This window comes from Canis lupus, chromosome 2 (assembly GCF_003254725.2).
Source record: "Canis lupus dingo isolate Sandy chromosome 2, ASM325472v2, whole genome shotgun sequence".
In the NCBI taxonomy this organism is placed as follows: domain Eukaryota; kingdom Metazoa; phylum Chordata; class Mammalia; order Carnivora; family Canidae; genus Canis; species Canis lupus.
In genome coordinates, this window is record NC_064244.1 from 5,898,641 (window position 1) to 5,922,829 (window position 24,189).

At 38.1% G+C, this 24,189-nt stretch overlaps 1 protein-coding gene across 1 annotated transcript in view; it reads right to left on the reverse strand.

Annotated features, from left to right (window-relative positions):
* Nucleotides 1-24,189, reverse strand: part of GAD2 (glutamate decarboxylase 2) — an 89,836-nt gene that overhangs the window by 44,362 nt on the left and 21,285 nt on the right. The window contains exon 8 of the mRNA XM_025463912.3: nt 20,920-20,999. Within this exon, the coding sequence (XP_025319697.1) occupies nt 20,920-20,999 (80 nt within the window). The remainder of the gene's footprint in view (nt 1-20,919; nt 21,000-24,189) is intronic.

Below are 24,189 nucleotides of genomic sequence, written 5' to 3' on the forward strand. Positions count from 1 at the left end.
GAGGTAAAGGATCCATACACTAAAAACTATAGAACACTTCTGAAAGAAATTGCGGAAGACACAAAGAGATGGAAAAATATTCCATGCTCATGGATTGGCAGAATTAATATTGTGAAAATGTCGATATTACCCAGGGCAATTTACACGTTTAATGCAATCCCTATCAAAATACCATGGACTTTCTTCAGAGAGTTAGAACAAATTATTTTAAGATTTTTGTGGAATCAGAAGACCTCGAATAGCCAGGGGAATCTGAAAAAAGGAAACCATAGCTGGGGGCATCACAATGCCAGATTTCAGGTTGTACTACAAAGCTGTGGTCATCAAAACAGTGTGGTACTGGCACAAAAACAGACACATAGATCAATGGAACAGAATAGAGAATCCAGAAGTGGACCCTCAACTTTATGGTCAACTAATATTCAACAAAGGAGGAAATACTATCCACTGGAAGAAAGACAGTCTCTTCAATAAATGGTGCTGGGAAAATTGGACATCCACATGCAGAAGAATGAAACTAGACCACTCTCTTGCACCATACACAAAGATAAACTCAAAATGGATGAAAGATCTAAATGTGAGACAAGATTCCATCAAAATCCTAGAGGAGAACACAGGCAACACCCTTTTTGACCTCGGCCACAGTAACTTCTTGCAAGACACATCCATGAAGGCAAAAGAAAGAAAAGCAAAAATGAACTACTGGGACTTCATCAAGGTAAGAAGCTTTTGCACAGCAAAGGATACAGTCAACAAAACTAAAAGACAACCTACAGAATGGGAGAAGATATTTGCAAATGACATATCAGATAAAGGGCTAGTTTCCAAGATCTATAAAGAACTTATTAAACTCAACAGCAAAGAAACAAACAATCCAATCATGAAATGGGCAAAAGACATGAACAGAAATCTCACAGAGGAAGACATAGACGTGGCCAACAAGTACATGAGAAAATGCTCTGCATCACTTGCCATCAGGGAAATACAAATCAAAACCACAATGAGATACCACCTCACACCAGTGAGAATGGGGAAAATTAACAAGGCAGGAAACCACAAATGTTGGAGAGGATGCGGAGAAAAGGGAACCCTCTTACACTGTTGGTGGGAATGTGAACTGGTGCAGCCACTCTGGAAAACTGTGTGGAGGTTCCTCAAAGTTAAAAATAAACCTGCCCTACAACCCAGTAATTGCACTGCTAGGGATTTACCCCAAAGATACAGATGCAATGAAACTCCGGGACACCTGCACCCGGATGTTTCTAGCAGCAACGTCCACAATAGCCAAACTGTGGAAGGAGCCTTGGTGTCCATCGAAAGATGAATGGATAAAGAAGATGTGGTTTATGTATACATTGGAATATTCCTCAGCCATTAGAAATGACAAATACCCACCATTTGCTTCAACGTGGATGGAACTGGAGGGTATTATGCTGAGTGAAATAAGTGAATCGGAGAAGGACAAACATTATATGTTCTCATTCATTTGGGGAATTAAATAATAGTGAAAGGGAATAGAGGGGAAGGGAGAAGAAATGGGTAGGAAATATCAGAAAGGGAGACAGAACATGGAAGATTCCTAACTCTGGGAAACGAAGTAGGGCTGGTGGAATGGGAGGAGTGTGGGGGGTGTGGGTGACTGGGTGGCAGGCACCGAGGTGGGCACTTGACATGAGCATTGGGTGTTATTCTGTATGTTGGCAAATTGAACACCAATAAAAAATATATTTATTATTAAAAAAAAAAACCTGTGGATTGCTGCCATTGCATGACAGCATTAGAGCTCACAGGGAAGTATGTGGCAAGGGTAGTGTCTATGGGAAAGAGGGTGCATGCTGACCATCTCTCATCACTACCTCAAGTCCCCAAACTGCCATTCCTCTCTCCTGAACACTCTGGTAGAGAAAATAAGGGATTGTGATAGGAAGTTCAATTCACCACGTGAAAAAGTGTACTTAGCTCTTCTAAATAAGCTCTGAGTCAGGGAAGATATCATACTGCAATTACGGATCATTAAACATCAATGACATGGAAATACTACATATAAAAATATGAGAAGCATCCTAAATCATTTTCAGAGGAAAATTCATAGTCTGACATGCTTTTGAAATTAAATAACAGAGAACATGGGTGTTTCAGTGGTTGAGCTTTTGGCTCAGGGCATGATCCCGGGGTCCTGGGATTGAGTCCCACAGTGGACTCCCTGTTTATCCCTCTGCCTGTGTCTCTGTCTCTCTTTCTGTGTCTCTCATGAATGAATAAATAAAATCTTTAAAAAAAACCCAGTTGATAAGCATAACTAAACTAAATATTTAATCCAAGAAGCTAAAAAATTGTAAACAAACAATATAGGTAGAGAGAATGAATGAATTTTTCAATGAATTAGAAACTTTATAATGTAGACTGAATTAGTAAATTCAGAAGCTGGTATATTGAAAAGATTAGTGAATATACAAATATCTGATTAGTTCAGTAAAGGGAAAGATGTAATTTTTGAAATAAAAAAGAAGTTATAAGAAAATATATTTTAGTATTATAAGAAATTCTATATAGAACTTTGTGCTAATCTTAAAATTTTTGAGGAAATAGATAATTTTTTCCTACTAAAATGTAAATTACAAGAAGTGATTGAAGAATATATAGGAAATTTGAAAAAAAAAATAATCAAGAAGTAAGGGAAAAAGTTACCAAAAACTACCCTCAAAATGACAGGCCCAGATGTTTTAATAGTGAATTTTAACAAGTCTACTATGGGCTGATAATGACCTCTAAATTCTTACAGAGAAGACAACAGGAAGCTGCTGGATTTATTTCTAGAAACTAGTTAATTCTAAAAGGAAAATCTTTCAAAGGTAGCCCAGAAAAACTTCTCAGTATATCTTATAGATAGCCATAAAAATCCTGAATATGTTTGAAAATATAATAGAGATGGGGACCTGGGTGGCTCAGTGGTTGATCATTTGCCTTTGGCTCAGGTCATGATCCCAGGGTCTTGGGATCAAGTATCACATCAGGGTTCCTACAGGGCACTGCTTCTCTCTCTGCTTATGTCTATGCCTCTCTTTTTGTGTTTCTCATGAATAAACAAATAAAACCTTTAAAAATATATATAATACAGAGGAAATTACAGATTAACATGGAAGCAAGTACAAGTTGTTGCAAGAATACAAAGAATGGAAGGGAGGTAAAATAATAATTAGTATTTGAAACTGTAAATGAGTAAACTGAAATAATATATAAGAAGAGAAACACAGATCTTTACCAAAGGATGCAAAAAGAGATTTGAGTAAGTGGAGAGATACATGTTCTTTGATGAGAAAACTCAACATTGCAAATATAGAAATTGATCTCTAAATGTAACACAATTCTATCTGGTTCCCCACTGGGAGTTTTAGGGGAATGGGGGCCTGAGAAAATAATTCTAAAGTACAACTAGGTAAAAACCATAATTAAGTATATCCAATTAAAGAGGACAGGGGACAGATTTTTCTCTACTAGAGGGTAGATTATAACACTATAGTGGTTATAAAGGATTGAGATTGAGCCAAATAGGCAAATCAGTGCAACAAAAATAGAAGACTAGAAAGTGATGAAATCATTTTGTTTGATCTCACATGGTATTGGGACAATATTTGGCAAAAAACTAAGTGGATAAAAAAAATTAAAAAATAATTATATATCTCTCCAATACCACAGATCAAAATAAATTTCAGTTAGATCAACTATTAAATTAATAATATAAAATTTCCGGGAAAAAAGATGAATATTAGCATGTACTAAGAATGAGGTAGACTTTCTAGAAAAGACACCAGAAGTAGAAAATGGATAATTGATAGACCTGACTACCAAAAAATGGAATATTTTTGTAAATACCATACATTAAATTAAAAGCAAATGATACATGACAAAAAGGGCTTTGTGTTCTTTTTTCAACTATGAATGGCTGATAAGCATAAGATGCTCAACTTTGCTAATTATTGAAAATGCAAATGAAAATATAAATAATAAAGAAAGGTTTCCACTCATCAAATTGACATAGGTCATTTAAAGTTTTAGTTTTTAGGATTAGTAAGAACATGGTGAGCAGTCACCATACGGCTTTGGACGAGTGTAAACTGGTTGGTTCTTTTCTGAAGGGCAACATGCCAGCAAGTATCCTAACTCTTAGTACAGACAGTCCAGGGCTCAGAAATTCTATTTTTAGGAATTTATCCTAAGAAAATAATATAAGTATGTGTGCAAGTATTTATCCACACTGATATGTATATCAGCAATTTTTTAAATAGTAGAAATTTAAAGTGGCTTAAGTGTATAACAACAGACTTGTTATGCAATATAAATTCCAAACAACAGGTTATTAAATAGTAATTAAAAATTGTCTTGGAGAATTTCTAATGACATGAAATTTGCCCATAGTATTTTATTATATAAAAAACAAGTTTCTAATCAGTAGGTTTTGTGTTTAAATGTATATAATGTATTTGGAACTATATGCACCAAAGAATTATAAGAGATTATGCCTAAATCCTCCTATTTTCCAGCTTTTCTACAAAGAATATGTGCTGTCTCTGGAAAGAATATTATAAAAAATTATAATTGTAGGAAAATAAGAAAGAATATTATGTTTGCTTTTTAAAAAAAGAAGAAGCCATCCCTTACCTAACACCATATACAAAAATTAGTCCAAAATGGGTCAGAGATCTGAATGTAAAAGCTAAAACTATAAAACTCTTAGAAAAAAACATAGGGCAAAAGCTTCATGACATTGGATTTGGCAGTGGATATTTTGCCAAAGACAAAATGGATATGATGCCAAAGGCACAAATAACAAAAGGAAAAATCGACAAATTGGACTTCATAAAAATGAAAACCTCTTGTGCATTAAAAGACACTATTGAAAACAAAACAAAACAAAACAAAAAAGACACTATTGACAGAGTAAAAATGCATCCCACAGAATGTAAGAAAGTATTTACAAATTTTTGCAAAACCTGGTAAAGGACTAACATTTCAAATATATGAAGCACTCCTTAAATTCCACAACAAAAACCCCAATTCAAAGATGACCAAATGCACATAAGAGGCACATTTATAATATTCTCCCCAACAACAGCAGATATACATTTTTCTCAAGTGTACATAGACATTTTTCAGAATAGATCATATGCTAGAACACAAAAAAATCTTAACAACTTTAAGAGGATTGAAATAATATCAAGTATCTTTTACAACCACAGTGATGTGAAACTAGAAATCAATTAATAGTAGAAAAATTGGGAAAATCATAAAAGTGTGGAAATTGAAAAACATACTCCTGAACAACCAATAGGCCAAAGAAGAAATTTAAAAAATCAAAAAGTATCTTTAGACAAATAAAAATGAAAATACAAAATAACAAAACTTACAAGATGCAGCAAAAACAGTTCTAAAAGGGACGATTATAGTGATAAATGGCTACAGTACAAAAAAGCAGAGTCTCACAAAATCTAACTTTACATCTCAAGGAACTAGAAAAGACAGAACAAAGTAAGCCCAAAATTAGCAGAAGAAGGAAATAACAAATATTAGAACAGAAATAAATGGAGACAATAGAAAAGATAAAAAAAAAAAGGATCAACAAAATTAAGATCTGGCTTTTGAAAAAAATAAACAAAATTAACAAACCTTTAGTTGCACTAACCAAGAAACAAAAGAGAGACTTCAGATAAAAAATTAAAAAGGAAAAAGGAAACATTACAACTCATACCACATAAATACAAAAGATCACAAAGACTACTATAAAAAATATTATGCCAACAATTTGTGTAATGTAGAAAAAGTGAATAATTTCCTAGAAATACACAACTTACTGAGAATGAATCATGAAGAAGTAGAATTTCTTTCTTTCTTTTTTTTACCTGTTCATTTATTCATGAGAGATAGATAGGCAGAGACACAGGCAGAGGGAGAAGCAGGCTCCATGCAGGGAGCCCAACATGGGACACAATCCCAGGACTCCAGGATCAGGCCCTGGGCCAAAGGCACTGCTAAACCACTGAGCCACCAGGGCTGCCCAAGAAGTAGAATTTCTAAAGAGACCGATAATGAGTGAAGAGATGAAAGCAGTAATCAACAACCTCCAACAAAGACGGGACCAGATGGTTTCATAAGTAAATTCTACCAAACATTTAAAGGATTAATGCTAATCCTTCCCAAACTCTCCTAAAAAATTGAAGAGGAGGAAATATTTCCAAATTCATTTTATGAAACTGGGATTACCCTCATACCAAAGCCAGATACGGACACTACAAGGAAAGAAAATTATAGACCAATATCTCAGATGAACATAGATGCAAAATTCTCATGAAAGACTAGCAAATCAAATTCAGCAATATTAAAAGGGTAATACACAATAATCAAGTGGGATTTATCCCTGGGTTGCAAGGATGGTTCAACATCTGCAGATCAATCAATTTGATACACAACATTAACAGAATGATGGATGGAAATCATATGATTATCTCAATAGATACAGAAAAAACATTTGACAAAATTCAACATCCTTTCACGATAAAAACTCTCAACAAACTGGAGTTAGAGAGACTCTTCCTCAACACAATGAAAGCCATATATGACAATCCTGTAAGTAACAATATACTCAATGATTAAAAGCTGAAGGATTTTCCTCTAAGATCAGGAAGAAAGCAAGAGTGCCTAACTCTTATCACTTCTATTCAACATAGTACTAGAAGTCCTAGCCAGAGCAATTATGCAAGAAAGAGAAACAAAAACAAAAACAAAAACATTCAAATTGGAAAGGAAGAAGTTAAATTGTCTCTGTTGCAGATGACATGATCTTATATATAGAAAGCCCTAAAGACTCTACCAAAAAAAAAAAAAAACTGTTAGAACTAATAAATTTAATAAAATTATAGGATATGAAATTAACATTAAAAAAATCAATCCCATTTATAGTAGCATGAAAAAGAATCAAATACTTAGAAATAAATTTAACCAAGGAGATAAAAGATCTATATACTAAAAACTAGAAGCTATTGATGGAAGAAGATACAAATAAATGGAAACATGTCCTGTATTCACAGATTGGAGGAATTAATATTGTTAAAATGGCCATACTACCTCAAATCATCTACATATTCAATGCAATCCTTGTTAAAAATTCAAATGGCATTTTTCAAGAAATAGAAAAACACTATCCTAAAATTTATATGGAACCACAAATGAGCCCAAACAGCCAAAGCAATCTTGAGAAAGAGGAACAAATCTGGAGGCATCATATTTCCTGATTTCAAACAATGTTACAGAGATATTGTAATCAAAACAGTATGGTTCTGTCATACAAATAGACACATAGACCAATGAAACAGAACAGAGAGCCCAGAAGTAAACCCATGCATGTAGAGTCAAATAATCTTTGACAAAAATGTCAAAAATATACAACGAGGAAAGGATAGGCTCTTCAATAAATGGTGCTGGGGAAACTGGACAACCTCACACAAAAAAATGAAACTGGATCACTATCTTACATCAAGCACAAAAATTAACACAAACCAGATTAGTGACTTGATCCCAAAACCTGAAACCATAAAACTCCTAGAAGAAAACATAAATGTTAAGCTCCCTGACATTGGTTTTGTCTATAATTTTTTAGGATTTAATACCAAAAGCAAAGACAACAAAAGCAAAAATAAACAAATAGGACTACATCAAACTAAAAAACTTCTGCACAGCAAAATAAACAATCAACAAAATGAAAAGGCAATCTATGGAATGGGAGAAAATATTTGTAAACCATATATCTGATAAAGGATTAATATCCAAATTATATAAAGAACTCCTACAACTCAATAGCAAAACTCAAATAATCTGATTAAAAAATGAGCACAGGACCTGAATAGATATTTTTCTAAAGAAGACATACAAATAACTGATAGGCATATGAAAAGGTGTTCAGCATCACTAACCATCAAAGAAACGCAAAGCAAAACCACAGTGAGATATCACATATCTGTTAGGATGGCTCTCATCAGAAAGACATGAAATTATAAATGTTCGTATGGGTGTGGAGAAAGGGGACCCTCATACACTGTTGGTAGGAAGGTAAACTGATGTGGCCACTGTGGAAAACAGTATGGAGTCTCCTCAAAAATTAAAAATAGGACTACTATATGATTCATGAATCCCACTTCTTGGTAAATCCAAAGGAAATCAAATCAGCTTTGCAAAGAGATATCTGTACTTCCATCTTCACTGCAGTATTATTCCCACTAGGAAAGATTAGGAAACAATCTGAGAGTTGATTAGTGAATGAATGGATAAAGAAGTGTGATACATACATACACACAACGGAATATTATTCAGCCATAAAAAGAAGGAAATTTGTGAAAACATGGATGAACCTGGCTGATACTACACTAAGCAAAATAAGCCAGACACAGAAAGACAAATACTATATTATTTCATTTATATATTGAATTGAAAAAAATCAAACTCATAGAAGCAGAGAGTAGAAGGGTGATTGCCCTCAGGAAATACTGGGTGGGAGATATGGGAAATTATTGCTCAAAGAGTTATAAGATGAGTAAGTTCTAGGGATCTAACATACAGCTTGATAACTTAATTAATAATCTTGTTTAGTACCTGAAGTTTGCTAAGAGAGTAGATCTTTTTTTTTGTTTTTAAAGATTTTGTTTATTTATGAGAGAGAGAGAGATAGAGAGAGAGGCAGAGACATAGGTAGAAGAAGAAGCAGGCTCCATGCAGGGAGCCCAATATGGGACTCCAACCCAGAACTCCAGGATCATGCCCTGAGCCGAAGGCAGACGCTTAACCGCTGAGCCACCCAGGCATCCCAACGAGAGTGGGTCTTAAGAATTCTCACCACATACTCCTCCCCTCACAAATGGTAACTGTGTGAGGTGATATATATGTTAATTAGCTTGATTCTGGTAATCATTTTACAGTGTATGTATATGTATCTCAAGTCATATATTGTACACCTTGAATACACACAATTTTTGTCAGTTATACCTCAATTTGTCAGATTTATACCAGAAGTATAAATCTTCAAAAGTAAAAATAAATATGTAAAATTATTTTTTTAAATGGGCAAAGGACTTGGATAGACATTTCTCTAAAAAAGATGTACAAATAGTAAGCACACAAAAAGGTGTTCAACATCATTAATTAAAGAAATGCAGATCAGAACCAGGATGAAATACTGCCTTACATTCATTTGGATGACTACTATAAACAAAACAAAACAAAACAAAACACAAAGAAACCAGAAAACAGCAAATGCTGGCAAGGATGTGAAGAAGTTGGAATGCTTATGCGTTATTAGTGGAAATGTCAAATAGTGCAGCCACTATGGAAAACGATATGTCAGTTCTCAAAAAATTAAGAATAGAATTGCCACATTACCTGTCAATTCCACTTCTGAGTATATGCCCAAAAGAATTAGAAGCAAGGCTCAATGAGCTATTTGCACACCCAGGGCCAGAGCAGCACTATTCACTATTGTGAATAGCCCAAATGTGGAAGCAATCCAAGTGGTATACATACAAGGAAATATTATTCAGCCCTAAAAAGGAAGGAATGGATGGCATTCATTTCATCATGGATGCACCTTGAGGACGCCATGCTAAGTGAAATCAGTCAATCACAAAAAGACAAAAAAGGAGTCAGTTACCTAGAGTGGTTGAATTCACAGAGACAGAAAGTAGAATGTGGTTGCCAGGGGGCGGGGAGAGAGAGGAATGGGGAGTTTGTGTTGAATAGATATGGAGTTTCGGTTTTGCAAGATGAAAAGAGTTTTGGAGATGGATAGTGATGATGGGTGTGTGACAGCAGAAGTTCATTTGTATCACTGAACTGTATCCTTAAACATGGCTAAGATGGGAAATTTTATGTGCATTTTACCATAATTTAAAAATCTGTGGAAAGAAGACAAAGGACTATGTTTAACTGGCAAACACTAAGAGTTCTTTTCTGAGTCCAAACCCTGATTCTTTACTTTCCAGCTAGGTGGTCGTGGAAATGCTGCCCCTCTGCCAGGGTTATAAATCAGACAGAGAAAGGTGAACTCACCCTACTGCTTAGGACTGTTGTGTACATAGATACTCCTCACAAACTATGTCAGCACCAGGTAAATGTGAGAGGATATACACTTCTGTGTCTCTAATAAATGAATTAATTAGATCAATTGTGTAAAGTGCTTGGGAATCTGCCTGGCACATAATAAGCACTCACTAAGTGCCAGCTATTATTATTTTATAATCCTTTTTTAAAAGATTTTATTTATTTATTCATGAGAGACACAGAGAGAGAGGCAGAGACACAGGCAGAGGGAGAAGCAGGCTCCATGCAGGAAGCCTGACGTGGGACTAGATCCCGGGTCTCCAGGATCAGGCCTTGGACTGAAGGTGACGCTAAACCACTGAGCCACCTGGGCTTCCTGATATAGGACATAATGAAGCACATACACCTCTAGGACCTCTGAGTTTTCTGCGTCTAAACCCATAGGAAATATGACAGTCAGAACAAGGCTTACTCCAGCCCTGCTCAATAATAATTGATTCAGGGTCTCTGTGAAGTCTTCCCTATTACAGTGTGCTCAATAGGTCCCCAAGGACCTGAAAGAGTTAATTAGCTTCCCTAACCATTTTCAGATGCTGGCCACAATTCAGCTAATTTAACAAGAGAATATAATGACTTCAGATTATTTATACTTTCAATTGTTCAAATCAATTGAATGATAAAGTGTGGTACTTAACCAGCACATGGAAATGTTATCTAACTGTAAGTTGTAAAGCTAAGAGACATGTTAAACTAAAAAACTATAATTTATACAAAAACATAAGTGTTCATTTTGTGGTAGACAACTATTAATCAAAATACCTAACAGAGATCTCATGTTACATGGGATCTAGGAAGGCCAGCGACTCTTCCAGTCCTCTGCCAACCAGGTTTCACATATCTTGCTCAGATTTGTTTCCTCTACAGCTTTACAGCAAGTTAGATAATTTAATGGAAACCCCATAGGAAGGAATACGAGATGGAAAAATGGGGAGAGAATGGGAGAGAGTGCTAGAGAGAACTAATTTCTAAAAGCACCTGTGAGGCCAACCTGATGGTGAATATATGATTTTACACGGAGTGGGGAGAGGTCTTCCTTACAGTAGTAGAGTGACAGGAACAAATAAAGAGAGAAGTAATGAGAGTTAGAATATCACTATTTTGCAACCATCACAATCATAATTCAGGCAAGAATCTTCAATGGATGCTAACTAGAGAGTGAATGTTTCAGGAGCAACAGAATATTTAAATAGTTTCAAAGCATCGCCTACAAGATAAACTACAAAGTAGAGAATCATCATTTTACAGGGCAAAACTTGGCAGACACTACCCCAATCAAGTGGTCAATGCTGACGTTACTAATAATATGACAAACCTCCCAAGGGGGAATAACTAAGAAAGACAAGGATCACCCTCCCTGGAATTCCTCCCTAAAATGCATTGCCTGAATCTAACCATGAGAAAATACGAGATGAACCCAAATTAAGAAATATTCTACAAAATAAATACACTCTACAAAAACATCAGTGTCATGAAAGACAAAGGAAGGAGGAGGAAATGTTGCAGATGAAAGGAAACTAAAGAGATATGACAACTGAATGTAATGTGTGAGCTTGGACTGGGAAAAACATAGCCTATAGAATATTATTGGGACAATTAGTGAAATTTGAATAAGGTGTATCAATTAAATAATAGTCTTGTGCCAATGTCAGATATGATTTTGATCATTGTACTGTGATTATTTAAATAAATATCCTTCTTCTTAGGTAATGAAATGCACATTGAATTATTAAGGGGAAAAGGTATCACATCTGTAAGGAATTCTTAGATGGTTCAGAAAAAAACTATAATACACATATAATTTGTATTTGTAATATTCAAATATTCATAACGTTCAAGATACAATGTTGAATTATATACATGGAGAGAAAGAGAACTCTAAAGCATGTATATCAAAACTCAAAATGGATTAAAGACCTAAACCTGAGACCTGAAACCATAAAAATCTAGTAGAGAACACAGGCAGTAATTTCTCTGACATTGGCCATAGCACCATTTTTCTAAATACGTCTCCGAAGGTAAAGGAAACAAAAGCAAAATACGCTATTGGGACTACATCAAAATAAAAAAGCTTTTGCACAGCAAAGGAAACCATTAACAAAACAAAAAGACAACCTACTGAATGGGAGATGATCTTTGCAAATGACATATCTGATAAAAGGGTACACAAAATATTAACGATCTCACAGAAGTCAATACCAAAAAAACCCCAAGTAATTCAATTTAAAATGGATCTGAATAGACATTTTTTTTGAAGAAGACATACAGATGGCCAACAGTCACATGAAAAGATGCTCAACGTCACTCATCATCAGGAAAATGCAAATCAAAACCTTAGACCAGTTAGAATGGCTAGAATCAAAATAAGTTGATGAGGATGAGTTGGTGTGGTGAGGATGTGAAGAAAGAGAATCCTCATTCACTGTTAGTGGGAATGCAAACTGGTGCAGCTATTGTGAAAAGCAGTATGGAGTTTCCTCAAAAAATTAAAAAGAAATACCATATGATCCAATAATACCACTGCTGGGTATTTAGCCCCCAGAAATGAAAGCACCAATTCAAAAAGATATATGCACTCTATGTTTATTGTAGCATTATTTACAATAGGTAAGATATGGAAGCAGCCTAAGTGTCATCAACAGATGAATGGATAAGGAAAATGTGGAAATATATATATATATAACATATATATGTAATATATATAAAATACATATATACAATTCACAAAATACAAAGTGAAAAAAGAAAGGTTAGATGTGTTAATGTCTAAGAACCTTGGCAATCCTGAGGGTTTCTGAATTGAAATCTGTTCACAGCTCTCAGCTCTTACAAGTCTAGGGCTTTGCTCCATCCCTACTCATAGGTCCCTACGCTTTCCTCTGCCCTTCAGAGCCATTCCTGGTCTCTCTCCCATGTTTCTTTCCAGTTGTATAATGTAAGATAACTGCAGAGTTCTTGTGAGCTCTTCAGAGGAAGCTCCTAAACAACTTTGCCAACGGAATAAGGAACTCCCAAGAGAAATTAAGCTGCTATCTATTGTATCCCTTCTTTTCATATAATTCATAGTTCTTGCCTAGCAGGTCTTTGGTCTCACAGTTAAATATACCTTAAGCACCCTCCTTAAAACAATGAAACCCAAAACCATCCTGAATTCAAAACTCCTACAGCTTCCATCCTTCCTGCTTCCCTTCATGGCTCAATCTCTAGAGATGCTGTCTATAATCTGCTCTCCCTTCCCTTCCCTCCTACCCACCCTTCACCTGCTGCAAACTACCTTCTGCCTTCACCCCTCTATTGAAGCTAGTCTTCCCAAATTCACCAGCCACCCCCTGATAAGTAAAGCTGACAGGTAGTTGTTGACTCTTATTTCATCTATTGGTAGCATTTGATGACCCTAACCACTTCTTCTAGAAAGACTCTCAAGGCCCCCAGTTCCTTTTTTTTTTTTTCTTTTTTTTTTTAATTTTTATTTATTTATAGTCACAGAGAGAGAGAGGCAGAGACACAGGCAGAGGGAGAAGCAGGCTCCATGCACCGGGAGCCCGATGTGGGATTCGATCCCGGGTCTCCAGGATCGCGCCCTGGGCCAAAGGCAGGCGCCAAACCGCTGCGCCACCCAGGGATCCCTAGGCCCCCAGTTCCTGATTCTTGATTACCTTCCAACGACTCTGACTGCTGCTTCTCAGTCTCCACTGCAGGCTCTTCTAACTCTGCTTGTCCCTGGAATGTGGATGATCCTTAGAGTTCTTTCCTGGGCCCACTCTATGTGGGTCTTGCAGTGTAACTTCAGAGCCTGAGGCTCATATTTCCAAATGCCTACTTGACACCCTCACTTGGATGTCTCATCACTTTTTCAAACTCAACATCTTCAAGTCTGAACTTCTCACTTTGGCCAGGGTTCCTTATCTCAGAGAACAGCACCACATGGACCTAGCTGGCAAGCTAGAAGCCTGGTATTCATTCTTGACTCTTCTCTCAACCTGCACACCCATCAGTGAATAATACCTATTAATTTCAGCATTCATCTACATCAGGTCAGCCTACCATTCAGCATCTACTCATATCACTACCACAGCCACAACCTTCTAGCCTCCAACCTGTACTTCACTCCGCATTTAAAATGAACTTTCTAATGCCAAAATATGATGTTGCTTTGCTGCTCAAAACCCTTCAGTGGCATCTTGTCTTCAAACCTAAAGTCCAAACGGCTTAACATGGCTCATGAAATCCTTCATGACAAGGTCATTCTGAGCACTTCCTTCCAGAACTTCTTTTCAGTTCTTTGGATAAGTCAGCTTCCCTCACATTCATGGCTTAGAATGTGCCATGGTTTTCTGCCTGGAACATTCTTTCCTTTTCATCTGGCTAATTCCCATCATCTTCCATCTGGATGTAGAACTAGATGTGTATCAGTAGCAACATGTACTTCCCCTCTCACAGACATATCTTTCTCAACTGTTGCCACTTGTTTCAAAGTCTGCCTCTGCAGACTAAGTTTTACAGCTTCTGTGACTATGTCCACCTTGTTTACCACTGTGTTCCTAACCAAGACCACTTCCTACAGCCAAAAGAAGGTGCTTAGAAAGCTCCCACTTCCATCATATAGGATCTCTGTATTCTTCCAAATTATTATTCATAGAAGTTTTCTCCCTTCCCCTGTCTGAATCTTTGGGGAACATCTTTTTGCTCAGTGGCCCAATCCAATTCTGAAATATCACTCAGTTTCTTTTACAAATATTTATTTTTTTTCTAGATATTAACTCATAACTTTTCTGGCCTTAGACACCATCAATGCAGAATTTTGATTCCACTAATTCAAAATTTGCAAATATGAGACCCAATGACACTTGAGTAAAAATTCACTAATCCATTACTGTGAAGATTCAACTTTTTGCTTATAAGGAAAAAGAAATCTTAAACTTAGAACTATGAAATTGAAGATTCATTTAATACATTTTCCTCTTGAATTTAATGATTAATTATTTTTTACAAAAATAGAGCACTCTTTTTAGTTATGATAGCTCACATTCAAATGTAAGCTATGGTGAAATAAGGTTTTCCATTGCCTTATTTTACTTATTAGAGTAATAAAGTTAATATATTTTTTATTTTCAACTTTGAAAGAACCTTTTCCAAACAAATGAACATTTATTATATATTTTTCTTTCTTTGTTTTAACTGAGAACCAAGCCTCACTTTGAATAGGTGTGGGACCCAGGAAATTTAACAAAATCCCCTACCCCTGGACAAGCAGAGCGGGACTGACTCTATTTTGGGCTGTACCCGCCTTGTGCTGACCTGCTTATTGCTTAGGGCACTGCCCCGCCCTAGTCAATGACCAGGGCCCCCCCAACCGGAAATCCCGCTCAGTGATAGGCCAGGTCAAATGGATCCTTTAGGGTATGTAATTCAATCGGCCACCTGCGAGTATCCGGACCAGCTTGTCTGTGCAACTTTCTGCGATCCCATTGGCCACGGGCCCCTATAAAGTTGCTAAGCCTCTTAGTCTCGGGGTCCAAGTCCCTGCTCCCCCGCATCGGGTATACTTGGACCCAGGCTTGAGCTTGTAAATAAACCCTCATGTGTTTGCATCGGTGTCGGCTCCTTGGCGGTTTCTCGGATTCGCGATCTTGGGCACAGCATAGGTTACTAAACTGAGCCCCTGTGATTATTAATTGAGAGACAGTATTTTGCAGTATTTTCTTCCATATGTAACTTCGGGCTTATTGTTAGAAAGGCACAGATATTCTTTACTAGGACATTTCCCTTCATTGTGAGCTTCCTGCTAAGTCAATTGTCTGCAGAACAAGATAAAACCTCTCGCCCCGCCACGGACAAACTAATGTGCAGAGTCAGAAAGAGTAACTAAGAAATGTGTCTTCAAACCTTCAAGAACAAATCTTGTCTTCAAACCTTCAAGTACAGGTCCAGGTTCGTGCTTTGTAAAACCTGGATGAACTTTGCAAAGCACGCTAGGTATGCACTTTGTCAGCCTCAAGTGATTTTCTGAACCGCATATCTGACTTTCACAAGGACGTGGTTAATAAAAACAAAATGGCTGCCAAGCATGTTTTAAATGACTCTGACTGGAATGATGGCTACAGGTGACTGTCCAAAGTCTGCTCTTTGGTTCCCAATTCCAAACACTTAATTCCATTAGGCCTCTCAATCTTAAACACATTTTATAGAGATGATGTGAATTATCAATTTAGAATTAAAGACCACATGTAGCTACCAACACAGCTTTAATTCCCAACCCCCCACCAACATGCTCTCAAACGATACTGCTAGGAGAACAAACTGGCAAAACCTTTCGAAAGGCAATATGGCCTCAGGTATCACTTTCCTTAAAATTATTCATATAAGGGATCCCTGGGTGGCTCAGCAGTTTAGCGCCTGCCTTTGGCCCAGGGGTAATCCTGAAGTCCTGAGATCAAGTCCCACGTCAGGCTCCCTGCATGGAGCCTGCTTCTCCCTTTGTCTCTGCCTCTTTCTGTCTCTGTGTCTCTCATGAATAAATGAATAAAATCTTTAAAAAAAGAGTATTCATATAATTTAAATTAGCAATTATACTGAGAAATAATCATAAATGGAGAAGCCTGGGCACATACAAATGTTCAATGAAGGATAGAAGGGTTATTTACAACAGCAGTACCAGAAACAGGGAAATGAACAGGAGGAGAGTAATATTTTGTGTTTGTTTTCTACCACTACATATCATTTTTAGTATTTTACATTTGTTAACACATTTAATCTTCGTAACAAGTCTATGAAGCAGGGTCCTTACTTTTTACTTTTTTTGGATAAGAAAATTGAGGCACAGAGAAGGATTTGCCCAAGCTAGAGCTGAGACCAGACTGGGAAGACAGGTACTCAAACAGTCCAGCTCCAGAACCTACCCTTCAAAGTACTATCATGCTTTTTCATGTTATGTAGTTAAGTATGTTTGCAGTAACATGGAAAAATACTTATCATGTCTAGTTAGAAAAAGAAACACCGGGATCCCTGGGTGGCGCAGCGGTTTAGCGCCTGCCTTTGGCCCAGGGCGCGATCCTGGAGACCCAGGATCGAATCCCACGTCGGGCTCCCGGTGCATGGAGCCTGCTTCTCCCTCTGCCTATGTCTCTGCCTCTCTCTCTCTCTCTCTCTCTCTGTGTGTGACTATCATAAATAAATAAAAATTTAAAAAAAATTTAAAAAAAAAAAGAAACACCATCACAAATATGTAAATTAAAATAGGAAAAGAAAAAACCCCAAACCTTTATGCTTGGAAAAAGAGATTGGAAAAAGAGATCACTAACAATACGGTGTTAGTGATGCTGTTTGGGTGGTGGAATGATGGTTTTCCCGTTATTTTGTATTTTTTTAAACTAAGCATAGATTTCTTTTCAGATGGTAAAAACACCACTTATTCCTCTTTAAAGGTCTCATGTGCTTCCCGTTCCACTCACTTTTCCCTGTTCTTGCTGACCTTGAAATATGTGGGTCCATTTACATGTGGATATTATTTTTTTAAGATTTTAAAAGTTTTGCCTAATTTCTACACCCATTGTGGGGCTCAAATTCATAACCTCAACATCAAGAGTTGCACATTCCACCAACTGAGCCATCTGGGTGCCCCTACACATGGATATTTTTTGTGTGTGTGGATATTTTTTGATAAATACAGTACAGTACTATAAATGTATTTTCCTTATGATTTTGTTAACATTTTGTTTTCTCTAAAAAACAAATGATTTTATTGAAAGACTATAGTATGTAATATATATAAAACATAACAAAATATGTATTAATTGACTATGTTATCAGTAAGGCTTCTGGTCAACAGTAGGCTCTTAGTAGTTTAGTTTCAGGAGGAGTCAAAGGTTATATGTGAATTTTCAACTGCATAGGGTAGAGAGGTCAGTGCTCCTGACCCCCATGTTTTCAAGGGTCAACTGTACTTCCTTTCTTCACTTCATACTTTAACTCCAATTTTTTTTTTTTTTTAATCTCCGGGGCCTTTTTTCTCCCACCTTTTATTTCTTATACATTTTTTTCTTTCCTTCTCCTCCGTATTACTCTCTACTCTCTTCCCCATTCCACAAGGCTCATGAGCAGAAAGAGAAAAAGCCCCCCTTGCCTAGCTGCCCTGTAGTCCCCTCCCTCTCTACCCTCCCAATGGGTGTATGTGGGGGCATTATAAGGGATAGTGAGATATTTTCTGAAAGAAAAAAACAATAATTTTTAACATTGTATCTTAAGTTTTTCTAATGGCTTCTAAAATTGTTGACATAAAATTCTTTGATCTGAAGATTTGAGGTGACATGGCTATGACTGATTCTAGACTTCACTGGTTTCCCAGCATTCTTTGTTTTCCACTCCTTTCTCTGCTGTTGGTGAATGACAGACATCTTCTGGTGTCTGTTCCTGGCAGCCTGTCTGTGCTCCCTGTTCTCTTTGGAGTATGATCCTGCCCTCAGACACTCAGTAGTCCTCAGCCCAGCCTCTGGCTCCCAGGAATGCTTCGCTGGCTGGTTTGGTGGGCTCATTTCAAGACCACTTTCTTCATTATAACCTGATTCTCACTGGAGTAGAAGCAGCAATATCCATGCCTTGAGCAGTGGCATGAAGAGTACTCTCTGTTCTCCCAGGTCATCCCTCAGCCCACTGGGGTTCAAGTCAAGAACACCTGCCAACCAGGCTAGACTAGAAGACTGAGTGGGTCAGGTAACAGGGCCCGTCTAGACGATCTTTCCCTGAATTCTAGGCTCCTTATAAAAGTTGGCTACAGATTAAGAAAGATATTAAAGTCATCTAAACCTTTATTCCCAGTTAGCATTTTTGTGGCTGTGCCAGTTTTCTTCTCAAATCTCAGTTCTTAAATATCTGATAGTACTGGTAGTCTTAAAAATATAAGCAGTTCTGGGATACCTGGATGGCTCAGCAGTTGAACGTCTGCCTTTGGCTCAAGGCATGATCCTGGGGTCCTGGGATCGAGTCTGACATCAGGCTCCCTGAAGGGAGCCTGCTTCTCCCTCTGCCTATGTTTCTGCCTCTCTCACTGTGCCTCTCATGAATAAATAAATAAAATCTTTTAAAAATACATATATATATGTGTGTGTGTGTATATGTATACATATATATATTATATATTATATACATATATAAAAATACATATATATGTATACATACATATAATTTCCCACTCATCTTATTGCCAGACCCTCATGCCCAGCCTCACGGAACCTGGTCTCTCCTCAGCCTTGCTTCCTGAAGGATGGTTTCTGTCATGCCCTTCTCGGATAAAAATGTTTTCAGGTTACCTTGATTACTGATCCATCGAGTTCAAATGCTAAATTTAGCATTTCCTCATACACACACAAAGAAAAAGAAAACATCAGTCTTTCCAATTGTTAAAGTAACACATGTTCATTGCAAACAATCAGATAAGATTAGGCCAGAATGTAAAGGCGTGGACAAGAAAGTAGGAAGAACTTAAAATTTTCCCTCCCAGAGTCATTAATCAGTTCGTTTTGTTGCACTTTCAAAGTCCCATGTGGCCCGCCAGGTTTGCCAAGGCTGTTCCTCCTGGACACGTCTGCTCAGGTTCTTTTCCTAGAGCTCCACAAGCTCATTCCTACTTCTGGGGCTCTGTTTACGGTGTTCAGTCCTCTGGAATGGCTTCGCTGCCCGCTCCATTCATTCAGTTCATCCCTAACTTTGCAAATCCTTCAAAAGCACGAGCTTGCTGTGTGAACCTTCCAAGCTTTACCAACGTACAGAGTATGTGCTCTGTGCCCCATGATTCAACAATATAACTGTCTCCTTCTGCTGCTACCCCCATCTCCCTTGGATCAGATACTGTCAGGGAACCGGGATTATGCCTTATGCTTTTCTGGAGCCTCATGATATGGTGGGCAATCATAAATATCTGTCTAATGAATGCATATGAAAAAATAAATGGTTAATTGAGTAGCTTCCTTTTAATTTAGTAAAATTTCTGACTCGATTCTTTGGAGATTAAGTTTTTGTAGATTTCACCTATCAGCTTGTGAAAATTTACATAGATATGCTGAAAATACTTTTTTTAAAAGATTTCATTTGTTTATTCATGAGAGACACAGATAGAGCGAGAGGCAGAGACACAGACAAAGGAGAAGCAGGGTCCCTGCAGAGAGCCCGATGCGGGACTTGATCCCGGGACCTCGAGATCACGACCTGAGCCCAGGCAGATGCTCAACCACTGAGCTGCCCAGGTGCCCCCTGGAAATACTTTTTAATCCTACACCCATTCCCAGAGCACCTATGAGGTTTGTGTCTATTAAGCTCTCTCCCTAAGAGAGCTCTTTGGTTGCAGCACAAAGTGGATGAGTTGCTGGGAGCATTATTTACTTCCTGCTCACTAAACTGTCCCCCACCTCCCACCCCATCCTGGAATCAGTCCATCAAGTTCACACAATCCACAGTGCCTAGGATGATGACACTTCCATAAATCAGTGCTCACAGTACAGGTTGTTGCTTAAGTGCCCAGGTGATGAATGTCCCTTGGCACTTTCTTGGTGCAAAATATTTTGATATAACAAAGGTTGCAATTTAGTCAGGAGCCATCAGGCTCCATGGCTTTGAGGAACCACGTCCCAGGGCTCCAAGCAAGAGCCCATGTGAGAAAGAAACAGTAAGTGGCAAGCTGGGGTGGAGGTGGTTTTGCCACTCCATAGTCAGTGCCTGTTTTGGAACCAAATCTAAGACATGTGGAAGTTGAAAAATGCTAACCAATGAGGACTGCAGGTGCACACTCACCTCTCATCACATTTAATCAGAATCACGCTGTCTGTTCCAATCCCCAAAGCTGCAGCTCCCTTCTTGAGAGAAAAGTGACTCTAAAAAAAAAAGCATATTTGTAATTAGTTGCACATAAATTCAAGATCCAATCCCTTAGCTGTGTGTTTTTTCCCTCCTTTCATTTCTAATCTCCCTCAAAAGCCTGGATTGCTGAGAGAAGGCATCCTTCAGTTGAGATTTGGGTTGTTTTGTTTTGTTTTTTAACTGTGGTAAAATGTACATAACTTAGGATTTACCACCATCACCATTTAAAAAAAAATTAAAGAGTTTATTGATCTATTCATGAGAGACACAGAGAGAGAGGCAGAGATAGGCAGAGGGAAAAACAGCCTCCCTGGCAGGGAGCCCGATGCAGGACTCGATCCCAGGACCCCGGGATCATGACCTGAGCGAAAGGCAGACGCTCAACCACTGAGCCACCCAGATGTCCCCACCGTAACTATTTTTAAGTTTTAAGTGTCCAGTTTGGTGGCCTTAAGTACATTAACATGGCTGTGCAACCATCACAACCATCCACCTCTGGAACTCTTTTTGTCTCACAAAAGGGAATTTCTGTACCCACTGAACAATAACTCCTCATTCTTCCCTCCCTCGGTCCTGGCAACTGCCATCCTACCTTCTGTCTCTATGGACTTTACTATATTAGATGCCTCATGTAAGTGGAACCATATGGTATTTGTTCTTTCATGACTGGCTTATTTCACTCAGCACAGTGTCCCTGAGTTCAGCCATGTTGTAGCATGTGTCAGAATTCCTTTCCTTTTTAATGCTGAATCCTATTCATTGTAGGTCAACTCTACATTTCCATCCACCCATCAATGGATACTTGGGTTGCTTCTACCTTTTTGGCCACGGGTGGTGATGGTCCTATGGACAAATATCTCTTTGAGCCCTGCTTTCAATTCTTTTGGGTGTATACCCAGAAATGGAGTTGCTAGGTCATATGGTAATTCTGAATTGCAGCACTATTTTCCATAGCAGCTGCATCATTTTATGTCCCCACCAGCAGTGCACAGTGGTTCCAATTTCTCCACAACCTTGTCAATAGTTATTTTCTGTTTTTTTTCTTGATATTAGTCATTCCAATGGTTGTAGAGTGATACCTTATTATGGTTTCAATTTGTATTTCTCTAATGATTAGTGATGTTGAGTATCTCCTTATGTGCTTATCAGCTCTTCGTATAACATCTTTAAAGAGATGTCTACATGAGTCCTTTGGCCATTTTCGAAGGGGTTGTTTTGTGGTGGTGGTTGTTAAATTTACTTAAGTTTCTGAATGAAGATAACAAAACCCTGGAACTTGTAAGTGGACCTGCTACCCCGATACACAGTAATCCAAGTCAATTTTACGTATAAGGCATAAAAACAAGCCAACTGCCTCTGGGAACTATGTACTGTACCACTTCCAGGCTTCTATTTTTCTACCAAAAGATTACATTCAGTCTCTGTCAAATTTAGTGAAATCGTGTGCACTCAAGCAAGAGAAGAAGTTGGCCTTAAATCCAGGACTCTTCATCCCAGACTTATTGGGGAGCTAGTTCTGGTGCCGACAACTCCTCAGCCTGAGACAGGCCCAAGGAAAAGACATCAGTCACTGGCTGGGGCAGGACGGTGTGCAGAGAGGCCACACTGTCCAGCCACCGCCAGATCTTTGTTTGTGCTTTTGGTTACTGATGGGGGAAGGATTGAGAGTCTCAATGGCTATAATCATGGAGCAATTTGGAGAGCTGAGAGAGGCTAACGTAAGCCCAGCTGTATGGCATCTGCCCAGCAGCCCCTTACTATTAACTACAGATCATTAAGCTGTCCAAAAGGGGGGCTGCTTCCTCAATTTACATCTCCAAAGGACTGCTGACTGGAATTTTAAGTTAGCGTCCCAGAGTGTACACTCCCTGAATGCCCACTTTTGACTCATCTGAATTCTTAAGTCTGCAGCAAAGGAACTACTAACGTGTATTTTTAGGGGGCATGTCTGAGAAGCAAGAGAAATAGCATTTATAACAGTAGCAAATAATGTAAACCAATACATGAGACCCTGAATAGAGGGGTTTATAAGGCCCAATGTAGCCAAGAAGTAATGAGGAGGAGCCATGGACCTCACTTTACAACCTCAGAAAGACAAAGTAGACAACTGTTACCAAAATACCTGGGAACCCGGTGGGAAGCTTAATTGGGTGTGTAAAGCTGCATGACTCCCCCCACAACAACAACAACAAAAAAAAACCACTGCGTGCTCAGTGGTTCCCCTGAAGAAGGAGCTCAGGAGAAAATAGCAGGCTGTGACTGCAGGGAGGGCACAGAACAGAGGAGCCAGTTGCCCACTGAGCAAGCACAAGCTTCTCAAATTAGGCCCCTCCGTGAATGTGCTCCTAAGCACTGTTAAAATCAAACACACACGGAGACCAGACTTGAAAATTTCCTGAGCCAGACAAAAACCAGTTTTGTCATACAAGCAAAGCTTAATTTAGCTTATTTTACATGACAAACGAAGCTAACGACCTGGGTCACATCTTGCTTATGCCTCTGAAAATCAGAACCAAAACTTAAATTCTTCCCCCAAAATTGATAGGCGGTAACCATTAACCAGTTCTCTTTCATTTAAGAAAATTCTGATGTTGTTACCAATCACTGTGAAAAATAAACAGTCACTGCCTCCACGCAATATAAGGTGCTTTATGACAGTATTCTCAGAGCCTTGTGCTGTGTTTTGGTTTGAGTGCTCCTGACTTGCAAAAGGTCTTTCTTGGTGTGTGTTCAATAAACCTTCACTAACTTCAGCAATTCCTTGGTTTTTACTTGCGTTTTTGTTCTTATTTTTTCAAACCTTTGACAGTACTAAGCTGCCAAATGGCCAATTGGGGCTAAATAAGAGATCTGGTGCACCTGGTCAATGAGAGGACGTGGTCTTGTCTGGTCTTTAATGAGAAAGAATAGTGATTCTCAAATGAGGAGCAATTATCTGGGATAACTGATCACCGTAGCAAATGCCACACACTTAAAGACAAACGCATGCCCAAAAAGAAAGCCTCAAGATGGGGAATGAAGGTGATATGAGGCATGAGAAAGAAGATTAGCAACCCAACACTGAGCCTGTTTACATTTTTGGGAAAGGAGCAGGGAAATCACTAGATGTTATCCACAAATAGCAAGGGACCATGGAGAGCAAAGAGCCTGAGAGCAAAAAAAAGACACTACCTAATGAGGAAGAAACAGTGCAAACAACTTAAA